The sequence below is a fragment of the Rhinopithecus roxellana genome, chromosome 3 (genome assembly GCF_007565055.1).
Source record: "Rhinopithecus roxellana isolate Shanxi Qingling chromosome 3, ASM756505v1, whole genome shotgun sequence".
Classification (NCBI taxonomy): domain Eukaryota; kingdom Metazoa; phylum Chordata; class Mammalia; order Primates; family Cercopithecidae; genus Rhinopithecus; species Rhinopithecus roxellana.
Window position 1 is genome coordinate 159,015,889 of NC_044551.1, and position 24,358 is coordinate 159,040,246.

Here is a 24,358-nt window from a genome sequence, read left to right on the forward strand (position 1 = left end):
CCCTCTACTTCTTCCCAGTTTTGAAGCTTTGCTGTCCATCGGCAGCACACTCCAGTTTAGGGGACAGCTTGCCTAAGAAGGAGGCTCTAGCAGCTCCTGGTAGTATTTGGCTTCATAATGAAGAGGAGCTTTCCTCCGATGGTTCTATGGTTGTCCTAGAGAGGGGAGAAGGGATTGCCCAGCCCACAAAGCCCTATCTTCTCTTCCCCTTTCAGTAGCAGCTTATTCTCAAACTTGAGGCCTTGCTGGGTGAAGAGGTCAGGGAATTGAACACACAAACACACCAGAAACAGCAGTCCCGTGTATATTTAACAATATATATTTATATATATTTTCTAAATCAGTACATTCAGTTTTTAACTTGTTTTTTTCTTCACAAACAGAAGAACTCTTACAATAGTAGACTTTCTAAAATAAATACTATTAAAATAGAGCTTCAAAATAAATATTCTATACAAAGAAAACCTTCTGTGGCAACTTTGTGGTGGGGTGGAAATGGGCTACAGTGAGGGGGAAATGAAGTTGGGATGTGGCGGGGTGGGAGCCTCGAGCTTTTCTGTTTGTAACATGAAACCAAGCTGTGGGACAGTGAGAAGGGAAAGCAAGGCAAGACACCGCACGCAGTTACCCACAGCAGAAAATGGCAACGCAAGATTCATCATTGACTGTCACAGTAAGCAGAGAGGGCACAAAAATGCTTGTCAAAGGCATGAACCAGAAGGCTGGTGAGGCTCGCAGGATGCCCTAGTGAATTGTACAGTGTAGAGCTGTGCTGCCCACGCCCGCCAGACACTTCCTGGGACAGCACGGAAGAACGGGATGCTTCAAGGTGACAGTCATCCGGGTTCAGGTGCAGATCAACTTTCCACGTGTGCCATCTTGGACAAGTCATTATCTAGCTGGGCCTCACTCGAGGTATGATGGCGATTGACAGACTCCACAAGGCTGAAAGAACCAGCCATGTTGTCCATCTCAGCTGTGAGGGGGTGCATACCAAAGGAAGGGATTGGTCTTCACCCTTCCTGCTTGGGAAAGCCTTAGTTGTGCCCATCTTTTATCTGGGAAGGCTTTGCTACCCAAGACCCAGTTCTCAGGGTGCTCGCGGAAGCGCTGTCCTTCATAAACATGGGCAGCCAAAGCCCCCTGGAAGCGTCCTGGATCCCAGCTGCCCCTAGAGTTAAGGCAGAACCCCCACCCACCACCCCAGGTTTAACAGGGGCGGGAACTAACCAGCACTTTTCAAAAAAGGTCAAGCCGAGGCACCATCCAGCCAAACAGGCCATTGGTGACAGGAAACACACTCAGCCAGAAGCAGCTACACATGTGTGTCGTGTCTCTGAGTGCTGGGTCTCTCCGTGGCTCTCGACTGGCCCCAGACCCCAGAGCTAGGGAGGGTCCACAGGCAAGCCAGTTTATTCTTTTTTTTTTTTTTTTTTTTTTTTTTTTAATTTTTGCCAAGAAGCTGAGAAAAACAATGCCGAGGGATTGCTACACAACCAAGCTGGGAGAACCAAGGATGGTTCCTTCGCTCCTTCCCATGACCACCGAGCACACAGGGCACTGAGGTGGACTCTTAGAGAGCACTCTGCAGACATCCATCAAGCAGGTTGAAAGCAAACCAAGAAGAACAAGCTAGAACATGGGCAGGGGAAAAAAAAGAAAAAGCAAACCAAAACCCAGAAAAATCCGTGTTTACAAGTATGTACACAAAAAGTCAGGGTTCAGGAGGTCGTTTGCCAGGAAATAGGGTCTCTGTCCGTAGACGGTCAGTGTGGGGTAGGGGTGTGTGTGTGTGTGTGTGTGTGTGTGTGTGTGTGTGTGTGTATGTGTGTATACACAGCTTATGTAAATCGACTCTCCACAGAACGGGTGTGTAGACCACCAAGATCACCAAAGTGCAACTGGGTCAAGTTTCCCATGGAGACAAGTTGAGGGAGGGGCCCCGGGAAAAGTTCTGAGGCCTTGCAGAAAGCGTGCACATGTGCACTATCGATTTTGGGGCCACCTCATCTGAGGAAAACTATCTTCAGTCCCTTCAGTACACTTCTGATACATTCAATTCATATAAGTGGTTGGCTGAATGTGTTTCTTTCCTACCACTCCCTCTGAAATGTTCAAGAACATCCATACATCTGTCACAACTGTGGCAAGAGTAGCTACATGAATCAGCCTTGGAAAATGCAGATGCAATATTTCACATTCGCCTTTTACAAGCTAGCAAATGTTACATAAATAAAGCCGAAAATAATATGACCCTCCCTTCCTCCAATCAATAAATACCTATGGTTACAATTAACTTACTCTAAATCATAAGATGTTACTACTAGTCTTCAAGAAGGAAAAAAGAAGTCCTTGAGAAGCATTAGGTGCATGCCTATCATAGCTACCCACCTCGCTACCTCCTTCCTGGAGGCACCTCTGTTCCTACAGAACAAACTGGAAATGCTACGGACACTCTGCCTCATGCACTTCCAGTTGCACCTGGGGTAGCTCTTCTGACTCAGGCCATGCCCTCTCATTAGAGGGGAAAACAAAATACCACACACAAAGCAAAAACCCCACACAACAGCTGGGGAGGAAGGACCAGATACACTACAGCTTTTGCATGCAACAAGTACCTACCCACTGGACGTGCTGCACCTTCTGAGTCCTTTAGCACCTTGAGAGAAAGGGTTGCTACGTCTTTGAGGGCTGTCGGGAGAGGGTGGTGTGGCTGTGCACAAAAGCAGGGCTCAAACCCAGTGGCCCCTGGAAAAACCTTTCCCCTACCCTCTCCCCCAGCTCTTCCAACTCCCCTGCTGGGGCTTCCTAACACTAAAATAGACTCTTTTTTCATCATCTCTCTATTTACATTAAAGATACAGACACATCACTATACACAAAAGGCTATGACAGTGAGCAGCAGAATCAGAAGAGAAGAAACCCAAACCCAGCCTGGCTCAGCGGTCATTCTGCCAATGGGAGGTGCTGCCTCTCTTCTTTGCTGTTAAAATCCTCTTGTTGATGGGGAGGGAAATTGTGTTCCTTGAGGTTGCTCGCCCCCAGATTTTGAAATCAGCCCTTCCTGGGGGTGGCCCAAAAGGAAACAAGTTGTTTTATTATTATTTTTTAAAACACCGTTATCATCTGGTTTAATTATTCTATAAAAACGTAGTGACTGGATCTAGAGACCACAGCCTCAAACTCATTGGCAAAATGATATTTGGTCTCGCATTTGCCGCCCTGGCTTCCTCTACCCATATAAAGTTTCAGGAAGGGATCTGAGTAGAGAGAACCCAGGACACATAGTGGGCAGGCGAGTCTGTGACTCGGTAAGAACCGAAGGACGGTGTGGTGAGCGGAACACCCCCAAGAGTTAGTTGATGCAGTTAGAAGGGAGAAGTGCACTGAGCAGTGGCTCCTAAATCCATCCTGTGGCTCCGGGGAGGCAGAAGGAGGAATGAGGCTTGGACTCACTGGCCGTCCTCTGTTCTCAGTGGCTCCCAAGTATATACAATAGGAACTGCTAGGGTGTTCTACACCTTCCCCAAGACATCAGGGACAAAGTGGGGTGGAGTGAGATGGGGGAGGAGAAGAAGGTACAGAAAACTCCAAGGGTCTTCTTTAAAGGTACCCTGGTACTCAGTTAACAATTCCTCCCAGGCAGCTAGCTCTTGTGAGAGCCAAAGACAATGGAAAAGAGGGAGGGAGGGAGAAGGAGGGGTTGGGAAGGCATTCAAGCAGCTGCAGCTTCCGGATATGTGTCCACATCTGTGTTCCGTCTTCTGAAAAAGAAAAATTCCCCCCAAAACCACACCCTGCCCCTGCATTCTGTTTGACACAAAGTTCCAGGACCCTGAAAAAAAAGCCCCAAAGTGCTTCTTCATCGTCTTGGGGAATACAGGGTAGGTGGTGGTGATCTCTGTATTTTCCGAAGCTGGGGGTAGGGAGTGGGCAGACTAGCAAGGTCAGCCTCAGAAGACTAAAACCTCTGACCTTGTTGCAGTCTTCTTAGATGTCAGAAGAGAACCAGGTTTCCAGGCGGAGCACTGGGGCTTCGACAAAAACTGTCAGAAAGGCTTGTCCGGCCTGCTGGTCTTGGCATCCCCGCTGGCTGCTTTGCAGATGACGCTGTTCGTGTGCTTGCAGCGGCAACCAGGGCGGCGCAGACGGTCGTAGCCGCGCTGGGCCAGCTTCACGCAGCCGGTGGCTGGCAGGTAGCAGAGCAGGCAGGGTAGCACCACGGAGAGAGCACCCATGAAGGACCAGCGGGCGCAGCAGTTGGAGCGGGAGCAGGAGCAGGGGTGGTCGGCGCAGGAGCCCTCATCGTCCTCATTCGTGCAGTGGTAGAAGATGCCCTGTACCAGACACATGCACGTGCCATAGTTGACCAGGGTCTGGGCTGAGCACAGGCACTCCTGGTTGCAGACCCAGCAGGAGGGCAACGTCCGGGGGGACGCACACTCCTTGCATTTACACTTCCCACAGGCCTCGCACAGCAAGAAGTGCTTGTCCAGCTCCGATGGGACCGCCGGGCCCTTGAGGTCCAGCGGCTTGCAGTGGACCACCTTGGGCTGGATGCGCACAGCCCTTGGTGAGGCCTGGTCGGCCACGGGTGGTGGTGCCATGTGGTCTAAGAGCCGCTGGTCCGAGGATGTGCTGCTGCTGCTGCTCACAGAGCTGGGGCGCCCGCTGAAGGAGATCCAGTGGTGGGTGACGTCCTGGTCACAGCGGGCGGGCGTCGGGGCCAGCTCTGGGGCCCCGCCCCGGGTCCGCTTTGGGCCGGTGGTGGGGGCCAGGCCAGGGTTGTCTATGTAGTCGTTCTCCACGTGGCTGGTCTTCATCTGGTCAATGGGTAGGATGGTGAGTGGGTGCTGGAGCCGGCTGTGGGACATCCGGCTGTCAAGAAGGGGCTGGACCATGACTGAGCTGGGAGTCAAGGGGGCGCTCTGTGGGATCGGGGGCTCCATGGGGCTGGAGGTCCTGGACTGTATGGAGAAACAGGCTTCTAGGGGCCCTGAGGGTGGGGTGGGGAAAAGGAAGAGAGAATGGATTCCAGGCATCAGTATGTGGCCTGCTAATACCTCATCCCCCCATCAGGTCCTTGGGAGCCGCCCAATTGAAATAGGAACTAAAATCACTGTGTAGACTTTCCAGTGACTTCCAAGCTTAAATGATTAATAATGACAAGAAGTCAGTGGTGGAAATAATACTTACTGAGCACTTAAGACAGAGGTGCTCTCCTAAGCACCATATACATTAAGTCTTTGACTTCATGATAAGCCTAAAATGTAACTACTATTATCCCCCTTTTCTATTTACAGAAAAGACATGTTCAAATTAATTTGTCCAAAATCACACAAAACTATCCAAAACTATCAGTAGTAGGACTCAAACCCAGGCAGCCCGATTTCATTCTCTTAGTTACTGTGAAACATGCTCCTTAGTTAAGATACATAGTTCAGTAGATATAAACACAGTATCTGGAACCAGACTCAAATTCGATTCTCACTTTGGCCTAGCAACATTGCTATGAATGAGTTCTTTCATCTCTGTGCCTTAGGTTTTGGTCTTGTCATCTATAAAACGGGCTCTTGAGAGGATTAAATGAGAAAATACTGTCTATTACCTAGCATATTACCTGGCATGCAGCAACAATTTATCGCTGCCCCAAGGAGTAAGCTTAGATCTCCTGAGCACTTATAAGCACTTCCTGCCAAGCACTGTGCCAGGTACTGGGGACGATGTGGTGAACTCAACAGACACCTCTGGATGTTCCCATGGACTTTTTCAGCTGGATTAACAAGCCCTTTATTTCAGATATTCACAAGAGAAGGACTGTTATCTGATGCCTGCACATCCAGGCATTATTAACTTATTACTACCACTTCTTAAGAGCAGCAACCTACAGTGGCTAATAATCCCTAGGTATGTCAGCTTCTGACAACTTGGATGGGAAATCCTCTCAAGGGGCACTCACATCACCCATTTCCAAGTGCTGAGCTGAACATTCAGCCTAAATGCTATTTACTAGAATAGCTAAGCCAACCCTGGATCAGTTTCTAATTTCACCGAGAGAGTGCAATTTTAAGTTGGAATCCAGCCAGAGATTCAACTGCAGTGCCTGACACGGAACCCCGGGAAGTCACTTAAATCAAAGAGCGGAAACGGCTTGGTTCAAATTTAGAAAGTGCACATTGTTTTCTATTAGAAGTGCCATTTCCTTGCCTGCTGACCTTTACAGTTGGAATTCTGCTGGAGATCAGTTTAAAGAAATAGCAGCAGAAGGTCAAGACCTCTGCTCAAGGGGACACAATTTGGAATCCAAGGGAAAGATTACACTCTGGGAAGATTCCACCCCAATCTTAAGAACCCCAGGGAATGGAGAGGAAGAAGAGAAAGATAAGTCTTTAAAACAAAACCAAAAAAAGGTCATTGGATTAATGTATTCTTGGGTGGGGTTTTAGTAAATGCTTTTGCATTTACTAAATTTGCATCAAGATGCTAATGATGTTCTCATTAGGAGAGCTGATCCTGCCCCTCTGCTGTTAGGTTTATCTAGAACCTGTCTAAAATAAAAAGCTAGCTCTAGATGAAAGTTTATGAAGGGGATAAAAGGGGGCTATCCACAGGGCTCCAGTCTGTATATCACTTACACTGCTAAATCCAAAAAGCATCCAGTCTCTTCTGCAAGGTTCAATGCTCAGTCAACTGCTATTTCCCATTCACGCAGGGCATCAACTATTGGCTTTGTTCCCATGGCCCTGCCTACTTAAAAGGATGCTGGTATTTCTTTACACGCTTTGTTTTTCCTGTCTTGAAGAAAGCCTACCTAGTGGCAGTGCCTGCCCCTATGTTCTCTTCGGATGAAACCAGAGCATCACCTTCGAATTGGTGACTTCCTTGTGGCAGAGTTTGCCTTTTCTGGCAGGTCTGCCACCAAAGAGTAGCCACTTGCCAAAGCAGCCTCCCGTGGAGATCCTGTGGTCAGGGCTGGAGAGAGGGAATGCAAGTAAGCATCTATGGAGAGGAGTTTTTCCAAGGATCAGGCTGACGACAGGGTAGGAACTCCAGGGAATGCTACCTCAGCCTGCCCACTTACTGTCAATAGCGGTTCCAAGGCCTTGCTTCTAGAATAAATGAGTTTGGGGCAAGAGGCCAGGGTTAGGAGCCCAAGGTCCAGCACTGAGGACGGTGCCTGGAGGAAAGGCCTAAGAATAAAAAATGCCATGGATAAGGTTCTCCAGCACCAGCCAGAACCCTCACCCCCGGACAATGATAACATGATTCCCTTGTTCCAGAAACCCATGTCAGGAATATTCAGGGTCCTGCCAACACAATGTAGGCAGCAGTCTGAAGCTTCTATTGCCCCATATAGTTGGGTTTTGTCTCTCAGGACAACGATTGGGTCTGGCCATGCTGTGGGAGAAAGTAAAATACTCCCTTCCCTTGAGCAGATTCACTCTTTTTTTTTTTTTTTTTTTTTTTGGTGAGGTTCTTTAAAAACAGCTACATTTCCTACAGATAAAGCAAAAGAAATGGGCAATGCTCAGAAATTTTAATAGGCCTTGGAATCAGAAGGCAGATTCCCCAATTCATGGAAAAGTCCCACCAGGAAGCCAGGATGGGAGCAGCCGCTGCAGGCAACGGGGATGTTGGCATTCACAGGCTCCCATAACCCTCCAGAGACAGCTGTCAACATCTGGGCCTGCAGTTGAGGCCAGACATGGGGATGGGAGCTTGGCCCACGATGACTCGGCTCTCTGGGGATGATGCCGCATCCGATGGCTCCATTGGGCATATTATAAAATGTATCTTCCCTTCCATAACCCTGATGTAGTAGGATTCCTTTCAACCACCAGCTCAGCAAAAACCAAATCAGAGATCCACTGCTGCCCTCACCCCTCACCAGCAGGGACCCTCCAAGAACCTCTGCTGAATTTATTTGGCTGACAAAGAAAAACAATTTTCTGAGCTGCCTATTTAATAACCCCTCAGCACAGCTAAATGATTTCTCAAAAAAAAAAAAAAAAAAAAGAAAAGAAAAAGAAAAGAAAAAAGAAAGAAAAGAAAGAAGGCCTGGCACAGTGGCTCACACCTGTAATCTCAGCATTTTGGGAGGTCAAGGCAGGTGGATCACTTGAGGTCAGGAGTTTGAGACCAGCCTGACCAACAGGGTGAAACCCCATCTCTACTAAAAATACAAAAATTAGCCAGGCGTGGTGGCAGGCGCCTGTAATCCCAGTTACTGGGGAGGCGGAGATTGCAGTGAGCCAAGATCGCACCACTGCACTCTAGCCTGGGCGACAGAGCAGGCAAAAAAAAAAAAAAAAAAAAAGAAAAAGAAAAACCAACTCTCAGTTGATTTGGTAGATCAATCTCGACTCACTGAGAAACACCCGCCCTCCACTCTGAGCAATGCTGACAATCTTTTTTTTTTTTTTTTTTTTTTGAGACGGAGTCTCGCTCTGTCGCCCGGGCTGGAGTGCAGTGGCCAGATCTTGGCTCACTGCAAGCTCCGCCTCCTGGGTTAACGCCATTCTCCTGCCTCAGCCTCCCTAGTAGCTGGGACTACAGGCGCCCGCTACCTCGCCCGGCTAGTTTTTTTGTATTTTTTAGTAGAGATGGGGTTTCACCGGGTTAGCCAGGATGGTCTCGATCTCCTGACCTCGTGATCCGCCCGTGTCGGCCTCCCAAAGTGCTGGGATTACAGGCTTGAGCCACCGCGCCCGGCCAATGCTGACAATCTTAAGTGCAGGTTTAGTATGTGCTCTCTGCTTCCCCTGCAAGGAAGTAAGAGATTTATGATGTAAATAGGAGAGAGGAGGCTTTGCCTCATTTAGGCAGTTTGGAAGATACTGATGGCCAATTTGGAAGACACTGGACAGAGAAACAAAACCAGCACTCCACTTAGCCAAAGAAGCACCTCTGAAGTTTAGGTGGTACTCTTAGGAACTGGCAAGAGGGAAGGGACTTTTACCTCCACTCAACCTTCTAATAATAATAAATAATAATTATGGAAGCGGCTAATATTTATTAAACATTTCTTGGTGCCAGGCTCCGTGCTAAGCCCTCAGTGATTTATTTTCTCTTTTAATTCTCACCATACTTCAAGAGAGTACCCATTTTACAGAGAAGAAATGGAAGCACAAAGGGTCATAGAGCTAGCAAGTGACCAGAGCAGGATTTGAACCAAGACAGCAGAGGCTTCAGAGGCTGAAATATTAACGTCTCCACCCTGACTTACAATGACTTGCAGAAGCCCTCCATAACCTCTGGGAATTCATGGGAAGGCATGAAAGTGCCATCACTTTCAGAACCATGGACTCCTCCAGCCCTCAGAGAACATCATCAGAACATCCTAGGGCTCTGCAACCACCAGGGAAGGAAAGCTAGACGGGCTTACATCAGCCTGAACCGCAGGGAGGGGAATTTTCAAGTGTGGAGAGTGAAGGCTGTGGGGGTTTGTAATCTCTCTCATTTAAGGAAGGCTCAGAATTCAAGTTCTCTTCACTTCCAGTTTAGTGTTATGTGCCATCCCTGTCTTAAAAGTGGTTTCATTTTTAATTTTGTTTTTTGAGACGGAGTTTTGCCTTTTTTTGCCCAGGCTGGAGTGCAATGGCACGATCTTGGCGCACAACATGCTCCGCCTCCCAGGTTCAAACGATTCTCAGCCTCCTGAGTAGCTGGAATTACAGGCATGTGTGACCATGTCCAGCTAATTTTGTATTTTTAGTAGAGATGGGGTTTCTCCATGTTGGTCAGGCTGGTCTTGAACTCCTGACCTCAGCTAATCCGCCCGCCTCAGCCTCCCAAAGTGCTGGCATTACAGGTGTGAGTCACCACACCCGGCCTCATTTTTAGTTTTCTTATAGTTGAATGGATTTCACTTGTAGGAGTTTATTACAAATCAGTCCCCAAAAGGAAACCCTGGGGTGGAAAGCAATCTCTACTCCTCCCTACCTATCAAGTTGAACTTAAGGGTCCCTAGGGTACCTTCATTGATGGGGCTCTCCCTGGTCCAGGTCTGTGAGGGAGGGAGGGAGCCAGGGCACAGAGAGTCCTAGAATACTGGAATCAGCAGGATATCAAAATCCCTAGAACACCCAACACCGTATTTGCTGCTTGGTGGGTCTGGGAGCCCAGAGCCAGCCAGTCTGACACTCACTGCATTTGTACCTGTGGGGAGGGGGCTGAGCATCAGGCTGCAGACCGCTCAATACAGGCTGGCTGAAAAGAATCAAGAGGCATGTTAAATGTCTGCACAACTGAGCAGGATGCCTAATCCCACCCACCCACAACCTCCCCTTGACTTACCCTAGTGAGGTGAGTTGGGAAATATTGGGAAAACCTGACAGTTGTACTTTGAAAGCTACAGGTCAGCTAATGACAAACTGGCAAGAGGCTGTGAATGAATGGGTAGTTTGAGCACTGCCCCATTCAGTCTCAGCGGGTTATTTCAGTGAAGGTTGTTTAACCCTTTAAACAACTCAGAATAAAGGTCTCTAGGCGGCCAGAGAGCCTGCCCACCACTATAGCTTGGTTCTTTGTGACACTATCACAGTTTAGCTAATTAAGCTACAACCAAATGATGACTTATTACTTTAAAAGGACTTTAAAAAGAGGGGGAGGGATGCTGAGGGAAGCAGAGGACTTGCCCCTCCCTATACCCTACAAAGAAAATCTCTGCTGAGAATGGCCCCAGTGGGAGAATAAAGCATTTGGGCAGCTGGATTTGTCTGGGAATCCTTCTCTTCCTTCCCCCAGCACCAGCACGAAGAAGCTCACCTCTGGCCATAATCTGTTAGAGATCACAAAAGAAAATGGTTGCTTTTCATCACTTCATCCTACCACCAGTTACCCGTTCCAAACCTCTTCTTCTCTTCCCTCTTTCACAACCAATCAGCTGAGCTCCAAAGCCCGAGCACACGGAATGGTGGGAATCTTGCTGGACTTTGGGCTCTTTAATCAGCTTCAAGTTTTTGCTTCACTGTATTACTGCCTTAATTGTCTGCCCAGATTCCCATAAAGAAGGATTAGAAGCCAAGAGTCGGTAAAGAAGGAGTCAGAAGGAGCCTGTTAACCACTGGCATGGTTTGGGAACTCTTGGCCAAGTCCAGGTCTGGGTGGGACCAGAACCCTAGACTCCTAAGGCAGGGCTTCCTCCCACAGACAGTAAGATCTTATTATTTGTCTCCTTACCCTCCACCAAGAAATGAACTTACAATAATAGATTTTAGCTTACTCCTGGGACAGGAGCAGGAAATGACTTCCCCTTCCCCCAACCAGAAAAAGAAAGACTACTGACAAGGGAAACCACTCTTCTACAAGTGGCCACCTGCCCCAAAGGGCCCCTTCCCTCCTCTGCTAGATCCAGCACATCTGTGCTCCCTCCCCTGTGCCCTTGCTTCCTTCACTGACTGGGGCCTGTCCTTGGAAAGAACAATCGTGATCACAGCTGAACTGTGGAGTCTCTTAAGCCCAGCCACATGTCCCGGATACATTCCCCAGCCTTGTCAGCTGTCCGGATCTGCAGGGTGGCCCCAGACCCCTGAGAGCCAAGAATACCCTCCCTCTTACATCATGCAACACCCCACACCTCCTGTGCAGGAAGGGGGCACCCTTAAAACCAGCCCTCCTCCTAGGAGCTCAATAATAACAATGAGCATGGCCCTAGTCCTGGCCGCTCACTAGCAGTTCTGCTGGCCCCCTGTCCCCTTGGGAGGAGTTTATTTTCTCTACTGTGCAGATGGGGAAACTAAGGCCATGCTTAGCAGGTTTGCCTAGTCACTCATCTGCTCTGTCCAGGCCCCTGGCTTGGTCTGGAAGGGGCAATACAGCTTTCCAAAAGTTGTTCATTCACCTTCCCCTGGCTCTTTTAAAAGAGCAAAAATATATTCTAATGAGTTACTATTTTCTCCTCTCAGGAAGATAAGGTTGGCCATGAAATAGAACCTTCTCCACTCTGGCCATTTCCCTTCCTTAAAAACTCTGTCATGCCTACATACAAAACCCCAAATTTTCAACCCTATCTCCAAATTCAGAGGCCTCCGCAAGAATCCTTAGCCAGGTTGTCATCACAAGGGAACTGCCACCTAAGTAGAGGCCAGATGACAAACACTCTGGATTTAGAACCAAAAGGAACACTATGATTCTCCAAGAAACACTGGACTTTTCTGAATAAAGAAGGAGGGCTCCTTCCTAGGCCTCCTTGGCACCAACACCCAGGCCCTCATTAACAGGATAGCCCAAGGACAGAAAAACACTGTGGGGGCCCAAATCTGGAAGCTATAAGATGTCATACCATGAGACTTTCAGCCCTGGAAACTGGAATCCCCACATATGGTACCAAAGTATTAAATCCCAGAGCCACACAGCTCAAAGGTCACTTCTGGAAGTATTAATGACTTTTATTCCTCTTAATTTTTAAATCACTGATTTTCAAATTTGGCACTGAAAGACTGCTTTCATTTATTATCCACAAAAGTCAGCCAAACCTCTGGGCACAGGCTTTGGGGCTGGGGTCATGGGTGGGTGTGAACTGGGCAGGCCAGATTTCCAAAGAGCCACATCTCTCCACCAATTCTGGGAGGATGCAAATAAAAATGACATGTGAGACTGGGCGCGGTGGCTCACGCCTGTAATCCCAGCACTTTGAGAGGCCGAGGTCGGCGGATCATGAGGTCAGGAGTTTGAGACCAGCCTGGCCAACATGGTGAAACCCTATCTCTACTACAAATACAAAAATTAGCTGGGTGTGGTGGTGCACAACTTTAATTCCAGCTCCTGAGGCAGGATAATTGTTTGAATCTAGGAGGTTGCATTGAGCCAAGATAGCACGACTGCTCTCCAGCCTGGGTGACAGGGCAAGACTCCGTCTTTAAACAAATAAATAAATAAATAATTTTAAAAAATGAAAATGATATCAGTAAGCTCCAAATATCCACCTGTCCACAGCCTCTGCCCTGCTGTGTTCTGTCTCCTCCCACCAGCCCCAACTAAAGCTTTAGTGAGATGAGGCCATTTCAGAGGGTGATCTGAAAAAGGTCGTGGGTCTGGGCAGGAGGGCTAAGGGCAAGAGAGCATTTACACTCCACCAAAAGGGAGTGACTCTCGATAACCAACAGATGCCTTTAAAGTCTCCTCACCGTAGTATTTGTCCATTGAGATTTCAGAAATCTGCTACTAAAATCCCCACCCTACACCCGTGACTGGCCACTGGGCTTGGTTGGTAAGTGTGTGTCCTGTTCACCACATTAGGATTTGCTGGAGGCCTGGTAGCACGTGAGAATCCTCCCAAGGGATGGGAAAGAGGAAATGTGATTTCACACTGGACATCTCCACTAGTTCTTTCCCACCTTTCTAGAAGACAGAGAGGAAGAGATAAAGAGAAATCTTTAACCGCAGCCCTGCCTCTCCTAGTCCTCCTGACACCCGCACTAAAAAAAAAAAAAAAAAAAAAAAAAAGCTGAAAATTTCAGAGATGTTTATACTCCATTTGTGTGAAGATCTGGAGAACTCTAAACATTGTGAAATCCACCAATGCAATATTGGGTAGGGCCTCAGACCAGACTGAGCTCATTAACAGATTGATAAACCCACGGTTCCCAACTTCTCTGAGCCTTGTACCTTCCAGTTTTGAATCCCGAGAGGCTTGTCAGAGAGGTTAGTGCCTCGGTCAGCTACAGACAGGCAAGTGTTTGCTCCTGCCCCTCTGCAAATTCTTTGGCCTCTAGTGTGTCTGGCCTCTCCCAAAACTGGAGAGAATCATGCCACTGATTCGGAGGCAGGAAAGAGGGGGCTGCCACTAGGTTTGGTCATCCCACTGTACACTCTTCTTTCCAGCACTAACCGCGCTGGGGGGTACCGAAGCCATGCTGCGCCAGAAGGCGGCCTCCTGCCCTCAGAGGCCTTGGCAATATGGATGCCCCTCCAGCAGCTGGTGAAAGAGGCAGCCAGCAGCTCCCTGCTCTGCCTACCATCTAGCCCTTCCAGCCCATTTCGCCTCTCTTGTCCATCCTTCAGCCCTATAAGCCATGCAACCATTTTGCGTCTCCCTTGCCTCTTCTGCCCACAACCCCCTGCCCCCAATCAAGGAGAATTGAGAAACCGTCTTCTTGCACAAGAGTAGCTACTGTCTAAACGCTTTTTGATCGTCTGCATGGAGGGGGAACTGGACACAGCCTTGGACCCAGTGATGGAGCCAAGCTCCAGCTGCCCTGGCTAGCCAAACCCGCCCTCACCCTGCTCACTGTCCCTGGGGTCTTGGCGATTCAGAATTTTTCAGAACGTACCGTCTCTATTCTCTTCTCTGTGATGTCAAGCCTGGTACCACCAAGAAGGAAGGAGGGAAAGTAGGAGCCTTATCTCTCCTACATTCGCAACGTCTTCCTCCAGCTCCCACACGCCTGGCGTTATGTAAACGCACCTTCAGCCCCCACCACAGCCCCAGCGCGGCCTGGGGGCTCCGGGGCCTGGCACGGCTCGGTGCCCGGGGAGAGGGAGGTACAGGGTGGCTGAGGAGCCTCAGGCCCTACAAAGGCCAGGCAAGAAAAAGGCAACTGCAAGGCAGTTGCACAGCATAAAATGCGGCAGCGGAGCAAAGGTCAGACGGCGAGGAACCGCCTCGCCAAGGAGAGGGAGCAGAAATGCCCAGTCCTGAGCCAGCCCCTCGCTGACCATCGAGGGAGAGGCAGAAGGGGAGGGAATTCAGTCCGTCACCGCTCCGAAGAGAAAGGAAAAAAATCTACGTCGAGCATAGGCCGCTGCGGCGGGCTGGGAGATACACGGCAAAGCTGGCACCGTGGGCACGGAGCTGGGAGTTGGGCGAGTCGCCCAGAGCGAGGGCGCCCCCCGACCCAAACGGTGGCTCCTGACCAAGCCCAGAGCCGCCCGTTCCAGCGTTCGAGGCGGATGGTGGCAGGAGAAGGAAAGAGGCCAGGCCAGAGGCAAACTCCCGGGACACGCACGGGGCTTCCCGAGTCGCAGAGGGCGGGGAAGCCGGGCTTGGCAATGCCAAGGGGTCGGAAACGGCGGTGCCAGGCTGTGAACACCCCCGGCGCCGTGCCGGCCGGGCCGAGGGCGTCAGGGAGCTGCGGCGCACCGCAGCGACTCAAGGAGGCGCAGGCTGAGGGAAGGAACACTGAGGCGCGCCTAGAAATAGCGCACCATTTGCCCCAGCCCAAGGGGGGAGTCGCGTCGCCGCTCAGAGCGGGGCAGTTTCAGATCCCAAAACCGGCCATGGACTTACTTTGAGGAGCTGCAGGGTCACAAGCATCGCCCCATGTCTGTCTAAATCCTGGAGCCAGAGCAGGCAACCGCCGCTGTACTCGCAGACGCCGGCCGGAGGAACCGGCAAGGCTCCCTGTGCTCCACAGCGCCAACTCCGCGCTGTCAGCTCAGCTCGCTACCTCCGCCGCGATGTTGCAACCACTGCCTGGGAAAATGGCTTTTTTATGAATGGGAGGGAAGGGAGCGCCAGTGCGCACGCGCGCCGTTCGCGATTCTATGAATGGGTGGGCACAAGAGACCGCGAGCGCGCATGCGTTGCGCTCCATTTTTTATGAATGGGGGGCGGGAAAAGATCTTAACCCGTGATTGCTGGGACTGGCTCAAGCTCCTCCAGGAGCCGTCGTTCTTTTACAAAGAGGGGTGGAGGTTCCAGTGGAGGTTGTTATTGCCTTTTTTTTTTTTTTTTCTTTTTTTTTAATGAATGGAGGGCGGCGGCGACTGCTGCAGCTGGGCCAGCTGCGCGGGCTGCACCCCCTCCCAGCCTGCGAGAGGAGGTAAAGGCAACCTTCACGCCACTGCGGGCCTGGGCAGGAACCGTCAGTGTCGCTGGGGGGCGGGGGGGCGCTGCGGCCTCCGGATCCCGGGATGAGAGCAGGGTGGGGGAGGACATACCTAGATCTGGAGATCTCTGCCTCCCGCAAGCAGTCAAAAGAGGGGGCTGGAGGACCCCTACTGGGGGCCTTCTCTTGCTCTAGACCAGAGACGCCAGGCGGGAGGGATCTTGAAGCTGCGTTTACCAAAAATTAAGAAAATGTCCATCATCCGTATCAAAGGGTGGGGTGGGGATTGGTGAGTGAATCTGATTCCTTTTCCTGAGGCTGAATCTCTCGTGAGTGCTGGCCGCCCCTCCCCCCATTTCTTGGGTGTAGACAGTGACTGGGCCCAGGCCTCTTCCGGCTCCAGTACCCCCCGGGGCGATTCTGGCACTTCAGCCAGAGGTAGCTTGGCTCTCGCCTCCCAGCGTTCCCCCCGCCCCAGTGCAATGTCCGCAGTGCCCGGGCGTCTGCCCGCCCTCTGCCGCCCTAGCTAGGTGTCCTCTCTCTGTCCCAGTCGGTTTCCTAGCTCTTACAGGACGCTGGCCTGAGAAGCCTCGGTCCACCGAAGGCCCACGGCCCTTTGCTGTTGTAGGCGCCTTTCCCCAATATCCCCCACCTCTCGCCAGCCTCCCCTCCGGGGAAGTGGGAGCGGCCGAGAACTGGCCAGGTGGATGGGTGGAGCCGGCCGCGCCGAGGATGCTGCCGGGGTGGCCTCAGGATTAAATAACAACGGGGCTCTTGAGCCGCAGAGGAAATGGAAATGGCTGGGGATCCTTTCTTTGCTGTTAATGATGGTGGCGTTGGGGGGCGGGGGTGAGGATCAGCTCAAGCCGGTGAAAAGAAAAGACCCCGCCATTAGGCCTGACTCTAGGAAGGCGGAGAGCCCTCGCGGCAGGCCTTGCTCCTCCCTGGAACGGAGGAGCCTGTAGCCTCCGGGAAGTCCGGGGCAGGGGGTGGCTTTGATGCGTAGATAAGAGCAGAGTCTGGGCCAGGGCTTGGCCCTGAGTCCCTTGTAACGTCTGTCTTGCCGCTGTTCTGGCCTCACGGGGAGATTGTGTGGCAGTCTTTTTCTTCCTACGCCACTATAGGATTGTGCTTGGCTGTTGTCAGAGGAACCAATGAAAGGCTCCCAGCCTAGGGCTGAGGTCTGGCCTGGGGCTGGGACTGGGACTCTAGACAGGCAGCCCAAGGTCACCGAGTCGTAGTCTAAAATGCCTTCTCACCATTCGGACTCACCTCTCCGTGTACTTACCCAGCTCCTGAGGGCAGAGCAGACTCCCTTAGGGAACCTCAGCCTTCCTTTCAGGGGCGAGACTTTTCTCTAAGAGCAAGAGAACTCTTGGCCAGAACAATGGGTGCAGCTGTCCAGGACTTCCCTGTAAGGGTGTTGAAGTTCAGTATCGCCCTCTCTGTCAGCTGTAGAAACGGAGGCCAAGGGTCCTGCACCGGGTGTATGGAAGAGCTAGTAAATTGTAGCACAGATTTTCTAGATATTTGCAACCTGGCTCTACTTTGCTACCAACCCTTCTCAGCATCACAGACCTAAAATCCTGTTTCTTGCATGTCATTTAAGCATTTCAAACAATGAAAGTTGAAGCAGTAATTTTCCAGCTGGTGCTCACCCATGGCCCTTGCTGAAAAATTAGAAGGATGGGAATAAATAAATCTTAAATCTATGGCAGAAAAGGAGGATTGGAGGAGCTGGGGGAAGGGGGTTTGCTGTCCTGTTTTTCTTTATTAGAGAAACTCAAGAGACAGACAGGATTACATTTCATAGTCTTTCTCAGCTTCCCTGAAAGAGAATTCAAGGAGACCCCAGTCTGTGTTGGGGAGAAGGAGGAGCTCCCAGTCTTGAGCTGGGAGGGGCCTCTGATGCTTATTTAAGTACAGCGAGATTCAGAATGTCTAGGAGGCCTCTGGAGGTCATATTCTGATTGTGCTTGGAACCTAAGCTGAGGAATGGTTTGGAGCAGCAGTTATGAAAAAGTCATTCATTCATTCATACATTCATTCCTTGATCGATTCTGTAGTGGGGCCTGCCCTGACTCCTGAGACTCAGTGGTGAGGGACAGACAGCCCTCCCTGCCCTTGCGAAGCGCACAGTGTTTTGAAAAGACAGACTGCAACTTGAGGTTATAAGTGCTAGGAGGGAAATAAGCTTTCTCTGGGGTATGTTGCTTGCCGGGGAGGTGGGGGATGGTGGAAGGAGCTGATTCTGATTTGGTCATCAGGGAATGCCTCTGAGAGGGCGGCTTCTAGTTGTGAGTTGAGACCTGAAGACTGAGAAGTGAATCTGAGGGAGGACTGGAGAAACATCTCAGGCAGAGGGAGCATGGGTGGAGGCCATGTGTGGGAAAAGCTTGGCATATTGGAGGCACTGACAGAAGGCCTCTGTGGCCACAGCTTTATGAGCAAGTTTGAAGTGAGCCTGGTGAGGAATTCAGATGTCATCCTATTAAGGATTTTAAGCAAGGTCTGACACATCCTGATTTGTGTTTTAAACCTCTCCAGCAGCCCTGGGGCCACAATTTAGGGGGTGAGGGGACAGAATGAAAGGTGGTTGGGGAATGCAAAGCATTTGCTCCATTGCAGGGTGAAGACATCATATTCCTTCTTTAGGATTGGGTGGCCGGTAGGGCTGTGCTGGATTTATTTTTCTAACTGATTTCATCTGATTCTGTTCATGCCAAAGCTACTCTTGTGTCCTCCCCAGGTATAACTTTTCTGCTAGAGGCACATCCTAACAACTTTGCATTCCTGCCAGGGCTAATGACAATCTTTTATCCTGACTCCAATAAAAACATCCTCACTCCCATCAGATTGTGGCCAAGGGAGTAGAGTAGGTCCAATTCTGAGCTTTGGTCTTTTATTAATCTCCTAGCCTTGCTAGGACCTGGAAGATGAGTTAGTGTGATTGAGGAGAGTCAGGAATTCCAATTCAATGACAGTCATTTCTGGAGCACTTACTGTGTGCCAGTCCTATGTGCAGCATGTTTTCATATGTAAAATTTTTTCAAAAAGCTGGGTCTTGATTTTGTCACCTCTCTTTTGCAGAGCAGAAGTTCAAGCCTCCATTTTAAAATTTTATTCCACAAAAAATTGTTATTTTTGTGTGTGTTATTTTTGTGACACACTTCTCGTGTCAGGCATAGTGCCAGCTGTTAACAGTTATAGTGAGAAAAGGGACAGATACAAATTTTGCTCTACAGGGCTTACAGTCAGTGGTGATGCCACAGAGAGGACATGGAGAGGTGAGGATGGCATGTGCTTTCTTCCTGCAATCTCCATCAGAACCCCCATTCATTTGTGTGTGTTCAATTGACATTTCTCAACCTTAGCAAGTATTAAGCAATGGAAGCAAAGGCCCCCCTACCCAAACAGATTATCTTCTTCCACCTATGTAGAAATTCTGGACTGCTACCATTTATAGTCAAGTTCAGGAGATAGACATTAAACAAATAATTGATTAAAGAATCACTTAATTACAGTTAACATCAGCACTGCATACAAAGTACAGAGAGCAAAAGAGGGGGGCACAGCCTGAGGCCCTCAAGAAAGTTCCCCCGAGCTCAGATCTGCAGAATACAGACTCAGCCAGACTGAGCTCAGTGGTAGAAGGCCCAGAACCAGGAAAGAGCCTTGAGGACCCTAGTCTTTTGAGGAAGAGAGGATGTGTCAGAACAAGAGGTTAGAACTCTGTCCTGGCACTACCTCCTAAGCTTTCTGGTTCAGCGTTTCAGCTGTTTCAGCTTTGGGGCTGGACAGCTTGAAAGACAGATGGACAGGCACTGCCCACAGATTGCTAGGGTTAAATTGTGCCCTTACATGCTCCATAGTCTCAAACAAGTTATTCAGACTTTATGTGCCTCAGTTTCCCCATCTATAATATGAAAAACTGATAGCAGTACTTACCACAAAGGGTTGAGCGGAGCTTGAATGCGGTATTGAACATAAGGCACTTAGAACAGCGCCTGAACCAGGCATGATAGCTCATGCCTGTAATCCCAGTGCTTTGGGAGGCAGGAGGATCACCTGAGCCAAGGAGTTCAAGACCAGCCTGGGCAGCGTAAGGAGACCCCCCCCCCATCTCTACAGAAAAAAACAAAAACAAAAACAAAGCTGGGTGTAGTGGTACATGCCTGTGGTCCCAGCTACTCAGGAGGCTAAGGTGGGAGGATAGCTTGAGCCAGGGATATTGGGGCTGCAGTAAGCCGTGATTGAACTAATACATATTAGATGATTATTCAACATATACAGCTGTTCTGATGTAAATAATTAGAATTTCAAGAAAAGCTCATTTATCTGAGTGCATCAAGAACTCAGAGAAAAGCAATCTAAAAAAAATTTTAAAGTCTTTATTGACAAAAAGTTAAAACAATTATACTGCAGTTGTCATCAATATTTTAACTAGAACAGTTTTTGCAGGACAAAAGCATTTTGAGGTTGGGCACGATGGCTCATGCCTGTAATCCCAACGCACTGGGAGGCTGAGGCTGACAGATTGCTTGAGTCCAGGAGTTCAAGAACAGCCTGGACAACATGGTGAAACTCTGTCTCTGCTAAAAATACAAAAAGTCAGTCAGGCATGGTGGCGCATGCCTGTAGTCCCAGGTACTTGGGAGGTGGAGGTGGGAGAATCACCTGAGCGTGGGAAGTCGAGGCTGCAGCGAGCCAAGATGGCACCACTGCACTCCAGCCTGGGTGACAGAGTAAGATCCTGTCTCAAAAAAAAAAAAAAAAAAAGTGTTTTTAATTGTGTGGTTGGCTACCTTAAATAGTTGACCAACGGGTTGATTTTAACCAAGACCAATATATGTTTGAAGAGTTTCAGTGGTAGCAGGTAGTGTGATATAATGCTGAATGTGTATGCTGTTGGTTCTTTTGAATCTCTATAAGGGGGGGACATGTTAAACACTTGGTGACTTGGCATAATTCTTTTTTTTTTTTTTTTTTTTTTTTGAGACAGAGTCTCGCTCTGTCGCCCAGGCTGGAGTGCAGTGGCCGGATCTCAGCTCACTGCAAGCTCCGCCTCCCGGGTTCAGGCCATTCTCCTGCCTCAGCCTCCTGAGTAGCTGAGACTACAGGCGCCCGCCACCGCGCCCGGCTAATTTTTTGTATTTTTAGTAGAGACGGGGTTTCACTGTGGTCTCGATCTCCTGACCTTGTGATCCGCCCGCCTCGGCCTCCCAAAGTGCTGGGATTACAGGCGTGAGCCACCGCGCCCGGCCGACTTGGCGTAATTCTTAATCTCTTCAAGCCTTGACTGTAGGAAGGGAATATACATAGCATCTACTTAGAGGGTTGCTGTAAGCATTAAATGGCATGATGCTTTTCAAGTAACTTAGCTCAGAGCCAGGTGCATAGCTATTTTTGTGGTCTTCTAGTTGTTTTGTGTAACGGAAATTTTAAAGATTTGAACTTGGCTATGGTAACACAGGTCACTAGTTTCCTTTTCCCTGCCCTTCCTCCAAGACCCCTGGTTTTCACTCATGAATTTCTGTGGCACAGTTCAAATTTGCATTTGTTGAAATTCACATTTAAATGCAAGCACACTGTCCATTTCAGATGTGAGAGCTAAATCCAGAACAGCCATTGTGAGCAGTGAATATGAAGAATAAAACAAAACGAAACAAAAAAATCCCACAACCCACCAGTGGCCAAGAGTAACCCCCTTAGTCCTTGCTTGCAAATCACAGAAATTCCCTGGTAACCTTGAACACTCAGATGTGACAGTGGTTGGCAAACTCTGCCTTTGGGAACTCCATAAACGGACTTGGCCCAGGGTACTGCCACTTAGTTTGCTTAGAGATCTTAGGCAAGTTATTGATCACTTAGAGCCTCAGTCTTGTTTATATAATGGGCATGATGATTCCAACCCATAGGGTGGTTCAGTAAACACCTCGTAAGTGTCTGTGTCCTTTATATAAAAGAATGGGACCCTCAGGAGAAGCACAGGGATAAGGAATGCCCATCTGGACTTATCTAGATCAGCGACTTTCTGGAGGCCTGATCTTGGCTTTCGCACTACATGGGAGAGATGGGGGCTGGGCCTCTTTCTGACTTGACATTTGTGTTTTGGGCCACCTTTACTACTCTGGCTTCCATTCATGCCACTTCATTTGGTCATTCATTCATTCAACCAATAATTAAGCCCCTTCTAGATACCAGGCACCATGCTAGACCCCAAGGACACAACAATGAATGAGTTAGAGGAATCCCTTGCTCTCAAATAGCTTAGTCTAATGAGGGGAGCATATAAAATTTAAACATCCACTGGGCGCGGTGGCTCACGCCTGTAATCCCAGCACTTTGGGAGGCAAAGGTGGGCGGATCACCTGAGGTCAGAAGTTTGACATCAGCCTGACCAAACTGAGTCACAACTCATGGGATGAATCTCCGTTTGGGTTGATTAAGCATGCAAGTCTTGGAGTCAGCTAGGCTTGGATTAGATTCTCACTCATCTCTACCTATCTACTACCTCTGTGACTTCAGGCAAGTCACCTAATGTCACTAAGCTTCAGGTCCTTTATCAAATAGTGTAAAAATAGGAGCGCTCATCTCATTGGGTCTTTAACCCATTCCTTTATTTGAGAAATGTTTATGGAATGCCTAATGGGCTCTGCTTCGGGCACTGAGAATTCAGAAGTGAACAAGACAGATAAGGCTTTGCTCTCATGGAATGTACATTCTATTTAGGGGAGAGGGATGGTAGTTAAACAAATAATTAAGATCATTTCAGATAGTGATACATGCTCTGGAGGTATCAGGGGGCTGTGGTCAAGCAAGGAGGTGAGGGTGGTAGGGAAATCAGGGAGTGTGATGGCTGAGCTGAGACTCAAATGAAGGAACAGTGCTTTACACAGAAGGGCTAGCTGGTGCAAGGGCCTGAGACAGAAACAAGCCTGGTGTATGTAAGGAGCAGAAGGAAGGTTGATTTTGCTGGAGCCGACTAGCCAAGGGAGAGGACTGTTTGAGAAACGCAGTAGAAGAGCCAGGTCATAAGGGATTTGAAGGCCGTGGTTAATAGTTTGCATTTTAAGATCGATGAAAAATCACTGAATGGTTTTAGGCAGGGGACCAATATGAGCTGATTTCCACAAAGATTTAAAAGAGATTATATATATATAAATATAAAATCAAGAACTTAGCACAGAGTCTGGCACAGAGTGATGTTCAGTATATGTTAGTTGCTGCTGTTATTATTGTTTTTTATTGTGTTTTTTTTTTTGAGACTGAGTCTTGCTCTGTCGCCCAGGCTGGAGTGCAGTCACTACAACACCGCCTCACTGGTTCAAGCGATTCTCCTACCTCAGCCTCCAGAGTAGCTGGGACTATAGGCGCGTGCTACCACACATACCCAGCTAATTTTTTGTATTTTTAGTAGAAATGGGGTATCACCATGTTAACCAGGATGGTCTCGATCTCCTGACCTTGTGATCCGCCTGCCTCGGCCCCCCAGAATGCTAGGATTACAGGCGTGAGCCACCATGCCCAGCTTACTGTTAATATTGTTATTATCGGGCCGGGCGCGGTGGCTCAAGCCTGTAATCCCAGCACTTTGGGAGGCCGAGACGGGTGGATCACAAGGTCAGGAGATCCAGACCATCCTGGCTAACACGGTGAAACCCCGTCTCTACTAAAAAATACAAAACACTAGCTGGGCGAGGTGGCGGGCGCCTGTAGTCCCAGCTACTCGGGAGGCTGAGGCAGGAGAATGGCATGAACCTGGGAGGCGGAGCTTGCAGCGAGCTGAGATCCGGCCACTGCACTCCAGCCTGGGTGACAGAGCGAGACTCCATCTCAAAAAAAAAAAAAAAAAAAAATATTGTTATTATTGATGCCTTTAAAGAGCCTAAAAATCTTCATCCTCTTTAAGGATAGGAAGCCGCCGGGCGCGGTGGCTCAAGCCTGTAATCCCAGCACTTTGGGAGGCCAAGACGGGCGGATCACGAGGTCAGGAGATCGAGACCATCCTGGCTAACACTGTGAAACCCCGTCTCTACTAAAAAATACAAAAAACTAGCCGGGCGAGGTGGCGGGCGCCTGTAGTCCCAGCTACTCCGGAGGCTGAGGCAGGAGAATGGCGTGAACCCGGGAGGCGGAGCTTGCAGTGAGCTGAGATCCGGCCACTGCACTGCAGCCTGGGCGACAGAGCGAGACTCCGTCTCAAAAAAAAAAAAAAAAAAAAAAAGGATAGGAAGCCAAGGCATAGTCATTACCATCCACGTATAAAGCCAATCAAATCAGAGAACAGGATGCAGATTTTGTTAATCAAAGGAAATGCTTTTGGTCCTTTTCCCAAGTGTGAATTTTAAAGCTGAGGGTTTCTCTATGGTTAGCAATCATCTGGAACCAACTAAACTCCTTCAGCCCCACTTTGCCAAAATGCCTGGAACTCAGTCACTTAGGTGCCATTGCCTATGGCCCCAGCCACCATTTAGGATCCTTGAAAAGGCTCCTAATTGATTGTTCAATCCAGCTGCCTTTGCTCTGGGTCTGATGGGCCCAGATGGGGAGGGGCTCCCTGTCCTCCGCCTTGAGTGCCCACCAGG

General features: G+C 49.3%; 1 protein-coding gene and 1 long non-coding RNA gene across 2 annotated transcripts in view; one reads left to right on the plus strand and one right to left on the minus strand.

Annotated features, from left to right (window-relative positions):
- Nucleotides 1-288: 288 nt before the first annotated feature.
- Nucleotides 289-15,440, minus strand: SPRY4 (sprouty RTK signaling antagonist 4). The gene is made up of 2 exons (XM_010388265.2): nucleotides 15,230-15,440; nucleotides 289-4,996 (listed from the first exon to the last, which is right to left on the minus strand). Exon 2 carries the CDS (start codon nucleotides 4,947-4,949, stop codon nucleotides 4,050-4,052), a length of 900 nt encoding a protein of 299 aa, XP_010386567.1. The 5' UTR covers nucleotides 4,950-4,996; nucleotides 15,230-15,440; the 3' UTR covers nucleotides 289-4,049.
- A 246-nt stretch (nucleotides 15,441-15,686) lies between these two features.
- LOC104681836 overlaps nucleotides 15,687-24,358 on the plus strand; it is a 147,261-nt gene continuing 138,589 nt past the window's right edge. The window contains exon 1 of the long non-coding RNA XR_750616.1: nucleotides 15,687-15,764. This is a non-coding gene — a long non-coding RNA (uncharacterized LOC104681836). The remainder of the gene's footprint in view (nucleotides 15,765-24,358) is intronic.

Excerpts from the sequence above, each read along its gene's own strand:
- SPRY4 (XM_010388265.2), bottom strand. The coding sequence starts at position 4,949 with ATGGAGCCCCCGATCCCACAGAGCGCCCCCTTGACTCCCAGCTCAGTC.